The following is a 17,887-nucleotide window of genomic DNA, read 5'->3' on the forward strand; positions in this document are numbered from 1 at the left end:
TAGAAAAAGGCAATGACTACAATGTGATGAATCTGCGACATCGAGAAAACGAGAAAACGAACAAAGATAGTCTCAGTAAATAGTCTTAATGCTTTATCGATTGGTTTTCGTTTTGACGTATGCATTCCTGGACAAAGACTTGCTATGAAAACAATTCAAGATTAATATTACGGGAAATCTTTTTTGATTGCAAACACTATAGAACACAAATTGCAGCTTCGGCACACAAATAAAATGATTATATATATACATAATAAAATACGCTAGTGGCAACATCGACTGTTATTATTATATTATCAAATATTTTACGATATTTATATAATATAAAAACAGCTTACTGAGACGGAGTTATTTAGAAAAATTATTAGAGAATTATTACAGAGAAAATTCAAGTGCATTTTATTAAATATAAATTGGAGATTGATAGTATAGGAAATTTCTCACACACACAGGTTCGTGAATTTTATTGGAATATGTCAAATTCTTTTTCTCTCATTTTTAATAAACAATATAAAATTCCTGTCATAATTCTTAACCGCATCTCAATTATTGTTATTATGTTATTTCTCTTTTCTGTTACGTTTCTCTCTCTTTTTCTTTTTCTCTTCTTGCTATCTCTATTATTTTTAATATGTCATATTTCGCAAAGATATGTACGCGTCAAGAATTCCTAGAAAATATTTCTATATTTGGCGAGCAAATATTTGCCGTTGGATTTCGTTGTCCCGCTGTCACAATGCGCGCTGTCTAAGCGTAACGCAAATCCGATGAGAAGATGATGGAACGCAAGAAAGATGCACCGGATGGTGAATTCCAACCAGAATGGAAAAATGTCGGTCCGATACGCCGACCGATATACTTCGTTCGATAACCCCGAACGTCGACGACTGTATGTCGCCGCTCACATGCATATGTAAATGAACCTAAAATACGCATATGTACATTCATATGTACGGACATCTGATTGTACCAAACCGACAGTCCCATATTCCCCATCGCGACTTTCTCTCCGCTGATTAAAAGACCAAGGTATTTCAGAGGACACAGAGATATTTGCTTGTAATTTCGTCGGACGTTATAGTGCGCTTTCGAGCGATATTTTAGAGTGTCAAACGTATCTCGAGAGTGACATTTCCTAGATGAAATAAATTTCGGTGCGAATTGTATATATAAATATATTAATAAATTTGAATTGATTAAAAAAGACATTTAATTTTCGGAGCAGTATTTATCTGTCATTCCCTATGATATACGTAAGGAAAAAATTACGTACTTCATTTTCCGCGCGTAACTCGGTATTTATTCATATTTTTCGAAGCATCGCTTTTACTTTATTCACAGCGCATTACGTGAGTGTTGATAAGAAGACAAACGATCATATGTCACCGTAAAGAAAACCGTATGCTCGTCTTTTTAAAATTATATGCAAATTTTATGCACATCGGTAGCGCGTTATCTCTTCCGACTGGAAAAGGGAGTCGCGCGAAAAGAGTGCGCCATGCGCGCGCGCACGCGAGATGGTACAAAATATAGCACTTTGGGGAAGCAATCTGCCAGATGGAAGAAAGGGTGCCGGTAGAACGTGGAAGATGAGAAATTCCACGAGAAATGGAAGAATGTTCTGAAACCATGGAGCTCCGTAGTTCCTCCGATAATGTCGAAGAGCACTCGTCTTATATGTATATATATATATATATATATATATATATATATATATATATATATGTGCGAGTGCATACATATACATTCGCATGCATGTACAGACATAGGATACATGCATACACCCATGAAAGCAGGCGAACCGATACATTCGCAGGACAAATGTATCAGCGTTACATGAGAGCGGGTGCAAAAGTATAAATCGCTAGGCGCACTAAATCAAGGACCCATCGACAGCACGCGTTTTATTCGCGTCGCTCCTTTTTTGTCCATTCGTTCATTAGAAGCCGTAATACAACGTAATCGCTGGCCATGTCAACGGGAAAAATTAAAGCCGTCCCACCACGACAAATGACATCGCTGTGACACATTCGGTTTGACTCGGGATTCGAGCGGGAAAAAATGCGCATTGTTAAACTTTTTTAACGTTCGTAGACGAAGGAAAGAGGAGGGTTCACCTTCCGTGAGGGTTGAAGGACCTCTTGGATCTGAAGTGACTTAAATAGACATGTCGGAAGTCTTCATACAAGGCTATTGAAAGATAGGTACCACGATCTTTCGTTGTAAAAGAGGATTATTTAAAAAGTATGCAAATTTTAGTAGGGCACTTTTCTACTTAGCAACTTTCGTTTCGCGAACTTTCGCAAGTGGGAACAAAATTACGATTCGTCAGTGCCAACGCAGCGAGCAGTCGCACCGCTTCTAAAAAAAAAAAAGAATGTAAAACAATTTAGTTAAAGATAATGCGATTTCTGTTTCTTTTTTAACACAATTTGCCTTTTATTTCTCATCAAAAAATTTAAGTAAAATAATTCCGACTTAAAAAAATAACTGACCCAGAAAATTGAATTTATTTCTGAAAATGTCATTTTTCTCTTATGCAAGAGAGAGTCCTACATTGAGTTCTTCAATTATCTGTCTGGACTCTTTAATAATTATCTGACTATCGATCGTTGAACCAATGTACGAATAATACGTACAGATATTTATTAATAAATGAGAACGTATTAAAAATACACACATTTGTATATTGTAACGATGCAGCATACAGGTCGTATTATGTATACCGGTTTACTGCTTTTGTGTGTGATATTACCTCGCTCCGGAATGTTATTTTTAGAAGCGCGGTAATCCGTTGACGTCAAGTGTATTACTTCCGCCTAGCTGCCGTGAATTCTTTGTAATTGGATGATAAATTATAACGTTGCTTTTTTTTATCAAACTCATCTGTAAGCCGATGTTGACGTATGCTCAAGCGGGCAATAAGAATTGGTACGATAAAATTATACACCCGATAAAATTATAATTGTACGCATTTGTATGCGAATGTATTGATGGCAAGACGCTCCCTAAACCGACGTACCCAATAAGGTATTTTAATCAAATCCGCATGATGCATACCGCGAAATTGAATTCCTCGATACCATCGACCGGATCTTGTGCCGACGAATTTGGTTAAGTGATTAAACGTCACAAATCGAATTCGCGGAATGACAAAATGCTCGATTACCCGTTGATTAAGAGCCCTAACTTCAACCCCTGAGTTTTCTTCGATCGATTCCGGGTTTTGGATTTTAGCGGCCCGAGATCATCATCGGCTTAATTAACTTCTATTTATACTATGTAATTAACGATCGTCGCGATGAAACATTCGATAACGACAGATAATTTGAAAGATTTAATTAATCCAAAGAGATCAGAGACGTCGGATAAGCTCGCTTAATTATAAACCACGTGCGTCGTGCATTGTGCGCGTCGTAATTGAATTTTACATTCGTATCGTTTACGCTCGGTCTCGCACGAAATAAGAGGAACACACGGGTGAAATATCGCGCTTAAGTATTTTTCCCCAACGATATTTCGTCTCGACAATTTCGGAGCATACGTATATCCATCGAAAACGTTGCTTCAGCGCGACTTCGTCGTTGTTTTCCAATGTCACGCGCAAACAGAATTTGCAAACTTTCTCAGATCCATTTACCATCGGCATTACTTATCGGGAGCACGACTGGGAAACTTTGTAACGGTGTGTTTCAGCTATATATTATTTGATTCACGTGTCACTCGCGTTACGCGCGAAAAATCACGGAAATGAGATTCTTTCGATGGTGTAAAAATTAATGGACAAAATATAAATTAGATTCAGGTTTCGTCGAAGAGTTTAAACGTTCACATTTATGTATATTATCGGGATTTATCTATTTAACGCACGCGTCTGGAACACATTTCTCCTTTATTGATTTCAAATGGCGCGTGTGATACAAATTCACCGCTATTCTGTCAGAATAATAGCTCGTAATAGTGATGGGCTCAGTTCCGAATAAGGCTCAAAATTATTTGTGCCTATTACATCATGAGCAAACGGGGATCGCGAATTAAATTATAACGTATGATTTCAGGTATCGAGAAGGCGCACAAAGAGGGTAGATTAGCGAGTCTGATAGGGGTGGAGGGGGGCCACGCCGTCGGGGCGAGTCTGGCGGTCCTGAGGATGCTGTACGAGCTCGGCGCCAGGTATCTCACCCTCACGCACACGTGCAACACGCCTTGGTGAGTGTGCCAACGCAGAAATGCGACATAAACGTCATAAAAGTGTCGTGCTGTAAAGCGGGACAATAAGGAAACCAGAAGCAAAACGCGTTACACCGACATCCCGTCACGATGTTACACTCGTGCGAGATCGTACGAGCTGCAATCTCGTTATGTGGTTGTCGCCGTTATACGTTTGCGAACACACATACACATACACAGGCTCAAACTCTAATAATGTTAAGTTTCACAAAGTGCACGCGCGCTGCAGCCAGTCTATTTCGCTTAAATCGAGGCGTTAAACGCGCTAAATGCTAAATGATCTCATTAAGATAGAAAATTACACGTACGATCAAAATTCAGATTTCAAATGATAAAATTGATTTAGCAAATCTCAAATATATACATATACGTGTATTTTTCGCGTTGGGAATATGTGTTTGAGAAAGTTCGTCGTTACAGTGCGTTGTTTGTAACGCAAAAATTCGGAGACCGGACAAGGCTTTTGCATTTCGTATCTCGTTTCGCAAAAATAACGTAAATATTGGTACCGCGAGAGCGTATAATAGATCGAATAGAACGAAAAAGTTGTCAGAGTCAGTAGTCGAAATAAAAATTGATCACCGGATGCGCGTTGATGCGTGAATAGCGATTACCAGGATAGAACTTTATCGTCCGGTCGCTGAAAATGGGCCGCAAACCGCGCAATAACGTTGAGCATTGCGGTGCCATCATCGATGCCTTTACAGCCGGGACTTTTCATCCGCGTTCTGCCTGAAGTGAAATACCCTCTGGTCGACGGTAGTAATTCGAAGCCGTACACAGTTTCGTTCATTTCTCGTGCATTAAAAGCTATCGCTTTGAACGCGAGCAGTAAAACGTTTAACGTAAACGGATTAAAGTTCCCATAATAGTTCGTGCACGGACCGTAAGATCAACGTTACCACAGAGTGCGTGTATGTGTATGTATGCAGTGTATATGTGTATATTCGCGCACGTCTATACAATAATTCAGAATTCCTAGTTCCGGCCCTTTAAAAGTCGAATTGAAAAAGCTGGCGATTCCAATATCGAGAGATTTTTATGAGATCGTATTATATGGATTATCTAGTTTTATGTGAATTAATATATCCACTTTCAAAATATTCAGGTTTCGTAAAATTTTAATTTTCTAATAAAATTACTTGTGATGGTTAGTAAAATGAGATATATTTAAGTCAATTATTCCAGAGAGAATATTATTCCGAAATTCTCAAGAAAAATGCAGTAGATAGTTAATATATTTTTAGAGAGGACATTCATTCTCATTCTATTGCTACATTTTTATTAATATTATAGTTAACATTAATTTTTCTATATACAAATATATATTATATAGAGAGAGATTATTATTTTTATATGAAAGGATTATTACGTATAAAAAGTAAAAACGCATTTTTCTTTTTAATTTTTGAATAAAGTCCTTTCTAAAATAAATGATTCGATTATATCATGTCATCCTATGTTTCAACGTGAAATTCCCTGGTATAATCCACGAGTTTTTCTTTTATACGTCAAGTTGTTTTGTTTCGAGATAGGAAGAGTATCGAGCGGTACACGAGGTTAAAATCGCAGGTCGTCTGCCCCAGCTGATGCCACGGTAGACACACCGTAGAAATATTATTACACGCGACAAACAATGAACAAATTCGCGAGTGCCGGCCTATTTTTACGAGACTTCTCTCAGAAATTCCTGCAAAAGAAGAACATAATATAAAACTTTCCTAGCGAGTTGACGAATATTGCAAGGCGAATATCGCGTATTCCGACGTTTTTATATGAGCCAGATGAGTCTCAATTTATATCTTCTCGTTTTGTATTTCTGCGTGTTTTCTAGAATATCGCTCTCTATTTTATGACATTCGCCAGAGAATCGGAGCTCTATTATAGGTTTTATAGTTTCATTGTTGTTATTATTTATGATCAAGATGGATTTATAACATTTTTACAAACTTTCGCCATTTATTTCCTAGAACTTTACGATAAAAATGTTTATTCAAATAAAAAATATACATTTCTGTCTGATTAATATTAGACGCGAAATTCTTTTGCGTGCAATCTAATACTACTATTTAAAAATCACTTCTAAATTAGAGCTTCCGTTCTACTCAATTAAGTAATGTATTCGTTACGTCAAGTTAGCATTATCCCGAGGAGGGCAAAATTATCTTAAAATGCTGCTTTTTAAAACGTCCTCGATATATCTCGGGAATAAAAGAGAAGGTTATTTCGTCGAATAATACGTACTTATTCTCGTCATTACGACCGTTGCATTACGCGATGTATAAAGAAACACGCAAGACGGCGATCAACTCGCTCGGTTCATTTATGAGTATATATTTAGCCCGGCCTAAGGATATACCGCGCCGGGAGGAAATGCGCGTAAAGCCGCACCGATAAAAATTGTTAACAATAGATGCGACCAGACGCGATGCCTCCGACGCGATTTATTTCCGCGACGGGCGGAACACGACGGCCGACATATTTCATGCATCCCTGCGTTGCTTTGTAATTAAATCTCACGTGTAACATGATAAATCCCCCGCGCGGATTAATGTATATTGTAACAATATTATACGCGTCCGGCGAGCATTCGGCATTTTACGACTACGATAGATAGAGCGATTACGATACGCGGTCAAACAAAAATGCCGCCTCTCTAAGCGCGCGCGATCATAAATTCGTGAAATCACATTCACATGATTTAATTTGGATGCGATGAAACGTTCGAGGACGCAGTTTCGATCCGATCACTCGAACGAGAGAGAAAGCCGCGAGATCGGTGATTTAATGGCAGGTGTGTGTGTGTCTACCGTTCGCAATTAAATCCAGTAATGCGGCTGAAACTTCAAACCGATCTCGAGTCGAGGATTAGTACACGACGGTCGATGGTTATCGATTATCGCTATCATTGCTGCCACCGCATCATTGCTCTATTCGCGACGGTTTAAAGGATATCGGTACTAATGCGCGCGATTGTCAGCATAGTATTATCTCGAGTCCTCGAGCTGACACCTAAAGCACGTTGTATGTTTCGCGTAATCCCATCTACATAAGATATTTAACTCCCTTTGCCCGCTACGTCGTCAATAATTATTCCGATTAGACGTGACATAACATGCCGTGGATCATTGGAATGGATTACGCGATATACCATTATTAAAAGATACGTGTACAGATCGAGAAAAAAAATGACTTGTATAGAAATCTATTTTTCGGTATTGACACAGTAACTGGTCGATTTCTTTGGCATACAAGCCATCCAATTCGACGAAACGTCATTTACTTGCGCGTTACATGACAGGATCCAATTAACAATACATCACGCTGTAGAAAAATACACTATCGATCCTATCAACGGCCATAGAGAATCGTTCTCGTAATTATCTCGAAATAAAACTCGACAAATTGCGGATGAAATAATCCCCTAAATTTTTCACTACACGAATTTGTCACATGCACTAAGAGTATTTTACACGCGCAACCTCATCCCAATTTTTATATGTATCTAAATCCGAAAGACGATTAGATTTTTCGTGAAAATTTCAACTGCTTCGCATTTAATTTAATCGATTTTACAAAATATATATATAAAAATTGAGACCGACGGCGCATGTAACGTTTTTATCTAGCGGCTTGCGACTATTCCGATATGTTTTGTGTAGAGAAAAAATATTCTCTTTTCCGAGAATAAAAGTAAATTTGAAAACTGAAGATACTGGTATTAAAATATTTGTGGATTTACTACGAAAACGAATAAACTAAAATTAATTACATTGTGTAATAGAAATTTAATGAAGCCCCGCATGCGAGAATATCTCGAGATCATTCGGAATAGAGACGAGTTAGTTGCGATATGATTGCGAACCATTCATTGTATGTGTGCGCGACTACGGCGCAAGCTACTGTCCTGTGAATAATACTATTGCCATTATCGTTAGCATTACGGGAGCGTGGAAACCTGTGATTAGAGAGGATTCTATCGCAATAACACTCACGATTGTCGCTACTGAGTTACTGACCTGTTGGTTCGTTAGGGCAGACTGCAGCACGGCGGATGAACCCGGTCAAGTGCCTCAAATCGGTGGTCTCTCAAATTTTGGCAAGGTGAGTACGAAATACACGTGCAAAATTTATCTCTTAATGTCGACGTATTATATCGATGCGCGTTGTAATGTGAATTTTTTCATTTTTTCATTTTTGAAGATATAACACGACACGAATAAAAGTACCTATAATATTATTATTCATACAACAATATCATATTTCATTTCTGCCGAATAATATTTCATTCTTCGTGTATAACACTTATTTCGTGAGATTTTGTGATACTATAAATTCACGTTCGCGATTGGCATCGCGTTTGACATCAAGAACATAATAATTTTATAAAACATATACAGGTCTGCAATCTACAAATTTATATTTGTAAAAAAAATATCGTCTGTGTATCTATTGTACGTTTGGTATTATTTATAAAAGTGAATAGAATAGCACGAATAGACTATGTTATACTATACTGAAATACAGCGAAAAAAATAGCATGACTATGTTATATACTGAAATATAATATATCATAATCTAATTATATTTTTTTTTTCAAAACAAATTTCTCGAAAATTTTTTGGACTAACAGTTTCAAAGTTCGATTATGGTGTCAAATAGAATTAAAATGCACATTCTCTTCGTGCTTATTGCGACAAAATGACCGAGTTTGACCGCGTCAGCCATATTCAACTGAGTTTAATCGTAAATCTGGTATGTTCTATGCCATTTGTATCGACGTGTCGTCCATAAATATACGGATTTCGATGAGAATTTAAACGAAAAATGGTTTCGCCAAAGTGGTACCGAAATGTTTTTGGTCCAATCGGAGATCCATTGGAAACAGTGATATCGAATTTATTACTACAGTGATTCCGCGAGGGTTTATACATATGCGCCAGAAAAAACTGATGCTATAACATCAAAGTAATAACATCAAACATTATACAATTTCCTCGTTGTATCGCATGTGGTCATAAAAAATAAATGAAATTATATTAATGTTACATGTATAGTGTCGTATAACACGCCATGTTGTTTTCAAGTACTCTGAATATCTCTGTTCTCTAATAGGGAATCAGATACCAACCACAAGTAGCTTGATACTTGATACTAGAGGTCACATTACTAACGAAGCGTAATTTATTATACATTTGATATAATTAGTGAATAAATCCATTACTTTCAATCTTTCGATACTTTGAAAGAGTCGTCTTTGTAGAACAAACGCTAAATCTCACCAAGCTAAATTTCAAACGATTTACCAATAGAGCTGATCCTCTGAAAACTACTAAAATGGATGGAGCATGTTTCGAAGTTCTACAACGCTATTGTTCACTTACATGACAAAGGACGGTTAGTTCAACAGATTAGTGGTCGTCTCCAAATTCCCTTCAACCCTCTGATGCGCCAGTTTTGTCCATTACCAATAAAGTACCGCTTAATATGTAAGTTTCATTGAAAGCTTCAAGAACATCTAAAGAATGTTCTTTTCTTTATAAAGGACAAACAATTATTTGAAATAAAAATACTTTTACTTAAAATATACTTTGAACAAATTCGCGAGATTTTATTAAAATATTTAATAAAATATTGAAAAAAACTTTATGATAAAATTTAATTTAATGACAGCGAAGTAAAGCTCAAAGTCACATAATGATTGTAATATTAGCGACTTTGGCAACTAATGGCGCGTGCGGTGATATAAGATCCCATATTGATTTTGGAGTAAACTTTGGATACCACTCCATTCGCAAACGAGAGGGCCGTTTCTAGGCAATCACTTAAGAGTAATGCCGCCTCTCACCTTTCAAGGATATATCTTCCGCTTGTCAAACTGTAAGTTTCCCGCGAAAGTGTCACGTAGAAGAGTCGTTGTGAAAGTTTACGTTAGGGAATAGTCTGAGCAACAGGACTGTCACTTGACAGACTTCATGGATCCGAATGAGCTGAGGAAACAGTAACAATAAATTTTCCTCGGTCATTTCCAAATTGCGAAATTACAATCATTGATTCAGTTCCATTTGCGCTATTAATGTTCTATCTGAGTTCATTGAATTTTCATTCAGATTATCCAATTAAGTAGTAATAAAGTAGAGCTATAAATTTGAATAAGTAAAATTCTATACATTTTTCGACTCATTTCTTATGTTATTAATTATTTCTCTTAATCATCTATCTAGCTTGTTTGAAGCACTTTCGCGTTGGTTTCCAATTAATCGATGTATACGTACGACGTTAACTATCGTAGATGTTCCGTAACAGAAATTTTGATTGTGTTTGCGACAGTGGTATGGTTAAGTCCTCGCCGATCAAGGAGGAATTGAATTTGCACCACGGTGCTGCTTCGAGCTGTTAGTTGCACGCTCAAACAGAACTCTAAGAACTTCACCATCTTCAATGCAGGGCACCTCTTGTTCCATTATCGATGGTATTGTATTAAAGATGACGAGTAACTAAATTCATATAACAATAGATACGTGTATTTGCTTCCTTTCATCTCTATTTACTATACTTTAAAAATGTTGTACATGTAATTTATATATTTTTATTTTCGAGTCTTTTTTTCAGATGCATTTATAAATAAATCTAACTGAACAATTTTATTTACGGCAAAAGACTACTCTAAGAAGCAGCATTTATTCGAAAGTAACAGAATATTCTATTTTTTAAATGTTAAATTTCTATTTCTTAGGTGTGCGTATTTTAGATGCATTAAAGGAGCTATTGAAACTATTGTTGAAAGCACTGAACAAATTACTTAATTCTATTCATGCCGATGCATCTACGACGCGACTACGAAAGTGCACGTAGCTTGTCGCAAACGACGGAGAAATTTTCCTACGAGATCTTCCTACGAGATGCACTTACTAGCTCATTCATATTTTATGGGTAGAGTAAGATCGGGGGTCTTTCCCGCTGCGCGTTTATTCGTCTGTACTGACGGATATCATCCGCCGTTCTTCAATGTGCAGCAAATGGTCAGAAGCAGGAAATAGAGAGAGTGGCGGGTCCCAGGAGCGTTTTCGACGATCGAAGATGCATACGAACGACTTTAGGGATGTAGTACAAATGTAAGCCACTTGCAAATGTAGAAATTGCTCAAATATTCAGTGGAAATGGTGCGCCGTTGCTTATCTTTTTGGGACAAAGAGAGATTTATTCTGTCGCGTTTAACTGTAAAAGGAGTGCTTCGAGTTTTTTTTAATATCCGTACGATAGTTTTCGTTTTATATAATGGCAAAAATTTTTATGATAACCGATTATCGATTATATTAATCGATATAATAATTTAAAAACGGGGTATACAAGATACAGTATTTGTCTTTTAAATTTCCATTGCAAGTTAAATTTCGTTCAAATTATTGGACATAAAGAAATATTGTTAACTATGACAAATGTTGTGATTATCTAACATATATACTCTTCGGTTGATTCTTTTGCAATGAGTATTTCGTGTCACGTTCTCATGGTCCTTTAATGGCATTCGCATCTTATTCCACGTACAGAACATAAGGTAGGAAATCCCGGATTCTGGTAGGCAGTCCCGCGGACGTGCACGATTAAAAATTCATAGAAAATCTTCGAGTCGGTACAATTTTACAGAATCTTGGATTTACTCAAGGCTTCCGGAAAAGTTTGATTGCATTAGTCCGATTGTGTATCGCTATGAGAATCGTTTAAAACTTTTGTGATCGTTCAGAAGTCGTCTCAATATATCACTAAAGAATACATATAAATTATTCGAAAAAGAAATACCTGTTTTATTGTTCTCAAATCTTGAAGCAGATTTCAGATTATTATCTCTATTATTGTGAAGATATTTTTCTTTTTAGGAGTCTTAAAAACGCAACAGAATTACCATGCTACCTTCTCGGCATTCAAATACATCAATGCCACATTGAGAGAATTAAAGTACAATTGCGTATAACTTTGAAATTATTAATGCATACGAGAGAGGAAGCGTTAACCGTGACGAATTCGCTTTTGTTCTTAAAAAGCCCGCCGCTTCTAACGGCCGAAGCCACTTTCGTTCTACCATTCGGGAAAATACCAAACGACGTGCTTTCCAGACATTCGCCGAAAGCCGCAGCATGCTTTCGCGAGAACGAGGTGAGGTCAGGGGGAAGGGATATGCAACTGCAGCTGAAACGGAGCACTTCCGTCGACGCGCGGAATTTACATCGCTCGCATATTCGCGACTCGTCGTCGATGGTGTTCGCAGTCGCCAGTAGAACGTCACGACAAGAAAAGTACGACTCGTTTTAATGGCGATAGCGATAGTGTAAAATGGAGTATATCGATAAGATGCATTGCGATCGCAATTTTGTTTATTTAGAAAAATAAACAAGTAGTGCGAATCTCTCTGATTATTTTACGATGTAAAGTGAATTGTAATTTGTTGATACTTTCAATATTACAAAAAAATGAATATTGCATTATAATGTCAACGCGATTTTATTGATATTTTAAAATTAGAAAAAATCTTAATTCGCAAAAAAATATATAAAATTGCAGTCTTAAAACAGAGATTAAATTAGATTAAATTTTTGCGAGAGCTAGCTCGGAATTTCACTTAATTACATGCACTTTGGATTACTTATTTCATAACTAAAAAAGAGAAATCATGACTGCGGCCAGCGTCCGCAATTTTGCGCAGAATTGTATTCTCGTAACACTTGAGAAAAATATGCAAACGGCTGTCACGACACCTCCTTTTATTTCTGAGAGATTTACAATTCAAAATCCACACGATTAATTTTTGTTTTTAACAAATATAAACTATGTTTTTTTTTTTTTGTCGAACATTAACGAATAATACGCAAATAAATTTATTGGAATCTAGATACTTTGTTACACGTGCTCAAAATTTAATAATATTTTCAAATTATTATTTTTTATTATCGCCGACAAAAAGCATCATAACTTATGTTCCGCATCCAATATCGACACGATGTCAACAAGGTGGAAAGATTTCGAGACGAAGACTCCTGCCCGCGCCAATACACGATCCTCTGTTTAGCGAACTGACTTCGATACTCCCAAGTATCGACTGCAATTGGCTGAACAATTCGTGTGCTATTCGAGCGATTCGACCTGTTTCTGACACATCAGCTATTTATGTTCGTAGATCCTCTCGTTTCATCGTCCCCTCTCATCCACGCCTCCCAAGGGCCTCCCTTATTTCTACCCTCTATTGTCTTAGGCACTTCTTATTTCCCTCGAGGACAACGTTTTTGACATACTGGGAAATTTTACGAGGCAAGATTTTATGAATTTCTACTGTGCTAAATCTGGCGCAAGGCACGAAAAGACGAATTGAAAAAGTAATTTAAATAAGCAGCGTTACCAAAATGATGGATTTATAATCTTAACATATCCTTTTTATGAGGATTAGATCTTTATTTCTTTTAAACGGTATATCATAAACAAATATTTCCTATACAACGCGGGATGGAACAAAATATTGTAGATTTTCGTTTTGCAAATTTAACGCATGTGCGTTTCGTTGCGTTCACAATTCAATGGACCACGGACTTTCCATCGTTTTTCACTCGCAACATGTACGCGTGCGAAAAACCAAACTTGAAATCTCTGTTATCGACAGGTCGAATTTTTAATATCGTGCTCTTCGTGTTACTTCGTAAATTTCATACTGTACAAAAATAATTGCGTTAGCTCAATCTCCTATACGCGTTCAGACTTTTCGAAAAATTTTGAGTTTATAGATAATACTGAAATAACTTGAACGAAAATATTAATAACTTGAAGAAAAATATTATCGTAGCAATATGTATGTGTATTCTAAGCTATTTGGAAAGATTTTTCAGATAAAGATACGAACATAAATATACATCGCAAACTTAGAAAAACATGTTTTGCTATGTTTTAAAGAAAATTTTGGCAATACTTTTTTACGATATATATTTTTAACTCCGCAAAATCATTTTGCATTTCTAAATGCATCTACAATATTTTGTTTTATTTCTGCTTTTTTTCCTCGCCCTTTTATTCCATTCTTTTCTTTTCCTGATCTTTTTCTTACGCCATCACTCCTTACAGTGGTGACATCGCAAGAGTAGCGAGACCAGTGGAAGCCATTTCCGTGGCGGTGCCATAATTTACGTAACTGCATAATTCTTCTTGTTTCCACTTATGCAATAGGAACAACGGCTACGCCAGACTCGTAAAGATAAAAAATTGTCACCAAGCTCCCGAGATTGCCGAGCGTCCACGGTAGTATTTCACTTTTACAGAGTCTCCTCATGCGGCTAACCCGCACGGCTCTCTCTCCTTCCATTCTTCCTGTCCTCGTCCCTTTCCTTCTCCCTTCGCGTCCCTGGCGGTCCTCCTTCGTGAGATTCGACCGGCTTTAACGCGGCACCGATTAAGATCTAAAGAGCCCTCTCGACGTGTTTCCATTTCCTCCGAAGGAAATTTTCGCGAGAGTACCGCGAGCACTCTCTCCCCTCTCTTCCCTTTAACATTATCCCACACATACAGTTAGCTTAAATCAGACAACCACTTCCGCCAGCTGTTTGCCGAGCGGCATCAACGGAGAAATCGTGTAACATGGTAATCGCGTTGCGCGGCACGTATCCATTGTACTAAGGGAAATGACGATGCCAGATTACCTTCGGGGACGATTCGCACAATAACCATGCAGGTGCGCGCGCGGTGTAGCGTATTTCTTGGAGTCGAGCAGACAATCGCTGGGATAAAGTATTCCGATCGAACCGGTAAACTGCGTTCCAATGATTCCATCGATCGTGGTTTTATTTTCGAAATTGCAGCCTCGTCTAACGCAAAGGCAAGAATTGGACGTTGATCGTTTCGATGCTTGTAAAACGATAAAGGAAAACGTTTAAGGAACGCGGGCCTCGCGATTGCACCCGGATAGCGAATTTTCGATTATATTTATGCCCGGTATTAATAAAAAAAATTTATAACATTTTATTATCTCCTACATCTAAATAGAGAGAAAAAAATAGCAACTACTCATCTGAAAAATCGATAAAATCTTTTATCATGATTTGATATCTATAGGCGCTATTTTTTATAAAATATCGATAAGCCCTGTTTGATTTAATATTTCAAGTTGAACGACTGCATTCAAATTCAAATAAACGAGTGAGATGTCGAATTAATTAATCGATCATTCAAACTTTTGGCAATCGCGAATACTTTATTTATACTCGAATCTTTTTAAAACTTCGATTTCGATCATGGTCCATTACAAACAAACAATTTGAACTCGTCTGGCATCGATGACAGATGTAAACCTTATATTGATTCGAATGTCGAAATTTGGTTAAGCAAACGTTGAAAACTTCCATACGTTGGACAAGTCTCTGTCAAGGGGCAAACTTGACAGCGATACGATTCGAAACCTGGCAGTCCACAGCTTCTCTCTCTCTCTCTCTCTCTCAACTCGGCAACAATTCGACGCAATCAATTCGGTTAGTTGGTTGGCTTAACTGTCCCGATATTCCGTCATCTGGGATAGTGTCGAGTCGACGTGTCTCTGTTCGAAACAATCAAACTGGCGCGATTTAATCTACTGAATTTGTCGATGAAACTGCCGCCGTCATGTTCAACGCTAGAACTGATGTTTCCTCGACATCGAACCGTTGACCTACGAAAAAGTTTTTATCTATCGTTGATGAAAAAATATCCTGAAATCCTCCAATCGTTCTTTTCTCATGCATATATACATAGAATATTCCAATTTGCATCGCATTATTTCTGTGATGATAAATCTTCAATTAGAATCTGTCACTAATAAATAATACGGAAGAATCCTACCTTACGATACTCTACGTATTTAACTTTATGTATCGAATTGTATCTCATAAATATTCGAAACGCTCGCGAATATTCAAAACGAGACGACTCCTTGAATATTCAAGTACTCGAGAATTCGTCGTCTTTCCTACTGCGATATTTCCCGTTTCTTGACGATGAAAAAGGAATCGACCTAACTGCACACTGGCTAACTGTGCCTTCTGTGAACCGAGAGAGAATCGAGACATTATAAATCTTCACGTACCGTGAAACCAGCCAACATGCTATTAAAACTATAAGAGGTGATGCACATTATCTGCGAAACTACGACAGATTTTACCGATCTGTCTGCCTTCCTCTGTCTCCTTCTCCTTCTCTTTCTATCATGCGACCCATTTACGTCGTGTTCGTCTTACCTACGTATCGACACAATTTCGAGTAAATAAGCCGACGTTCTGTTCACCAGTAAAAAAGGAATCGGGCGTTTCCCGCTTCGAGTCACGGATTACAGAAAGCACGGAGGATCCGCTCGACCATAAAAAAGCTCGCGATCAAGATGGATGGATGAAGTACAATGTTTTTCAGCGAGTTTCCATTTGGAAATCTACCGGAATAATTCTAACTTTTATGACACGAAAAACAGTCATTTCGCAACAATAACGAAATACGTGAACGCGGTACAACATGTTTAGGAATTTTTTTTCCATACTTTAAAGAAAATATATTGAAAGTACATTAATGCAAATTATAAACAATTAAATATCCATATGTTTAAATCCATACATATCTTCTACATGTTCTACTTATATGCTGTATGATCGGTAATTTTATATATTTCTCTAAAAGCGCGGAAGAGACAAATACAAATCTACACACATAATATACAACACAAAAATTTAGCCATGTTTCTACGCATAATATTTACGTAATAAGGTTTGATATACACATCTGTATATTCTCGTGTAACAATTCAGAAAAAATGTACTCTTTTTCCGCTCCGTTGGCTCCCATATTGCAACCCGTCTCGCGATATAAGCTTTATACATGATCCCTCGCTTTTCTTTTATGCCTCGAACCGGTATCCGCATCATTTCTCACCTACACCTGAGCAATAAACAGGTTTTCAAGCACTCGCTGAAAATTCCCAGCGATATCCCAAGAACTAAAGTTTCAAAAGAGAAGCCGTCATACAGAGCCCCTTATCTCGATGATATAAAAGAACATACCCTTCATTTTAACGAGCATTCCACCGACCTCTTTGATGTATATATTAAGCTTCCTCAGCATTACTTTAAAATCATTATTTAACTCTTCCGTTATAATGGAAAGCCCTTATTGTAGAATACACTATCATAACTTTTCGTCGTTTCTTGTTATATTTATGTTTTGCACAATGTCTTAATTATGTTGAAGTAAAATTCCTCTAAGAATTAATCCTCCCTTTGTCATTCAAAATATTTTCATCGTTTTAAGATATTATCATTGTTTAAGTACAATAGAAATAAGATAATCTTTTTGTTTTATACATTTTTCCTTCTCGTATAAAGATATTAAGAGAAAGACTTGTGCACTATAATATCAAAGCTTTGCTCGTCTAGTGAGCAATGAAGCAGCCGTGTGTACGGAAGCAGCCTTTTACGAGAAAAGTACCAGGATCCGATACCTGGACCGTTTCATCCCGCTCTCTTTCAGTCCATTCCCCTCGACCAGAACCAGTGATCGTTCTAGTGGGAAAACTTTCGTAAAAGAAAAAGACGGCTATTGCAACTCAAGCAATAGCATAAAGAAATATGTAAATAAATATCAAACTAAAAGAAGAAAGAAAGGCGCG

The 17,887-nt window shown here is 37.2% G+C and overlaps 1 protein-coding gene across 2 annotated transcripts in view; it reads left to right on the forward strand.

Annotated features, from left to right (window-relative positions):
• Window positions 1-17,887, forward strand: part of LOC105256715 (dipeptidase 1) — a 79,572-nt gene that overhangs the window by 32,369 nt on the left and 29,316 nt on the right. For both annotated transcript variants that reach the window (XM_011266896.3, XM_025409726.1), the window contains exons 5-6: window positions 4,059-4,209; window positions 8,265-8,334. In XM_011266896.3, coding sequence (XP_011265198.1) covers window positions 4,059-4,209; window positions 8,265-8,334 — 221 coding nt within the window. The remainder of the gene's footprint in view (window positions 1-4,058; window positions 4,210-8,264; window positions 8,335-17,887) is intronic.

The sequence above is a fragment of the Camponotus floridanus genome, unplaced genomic scaffold (assembly GCF_003227725.1).
Source record: "Camponotus floridanus strain SB8 unplaced genomic scaffold, Cflo_v7.5 scaffold28, whole genome shotgun sequence".
Lineage (NCBI taxonomy): Eukaryota > Metazoa > Arthropoda > Insecta > Hymenoptera > Formicidae > Camponotus > Camponotus floridanus.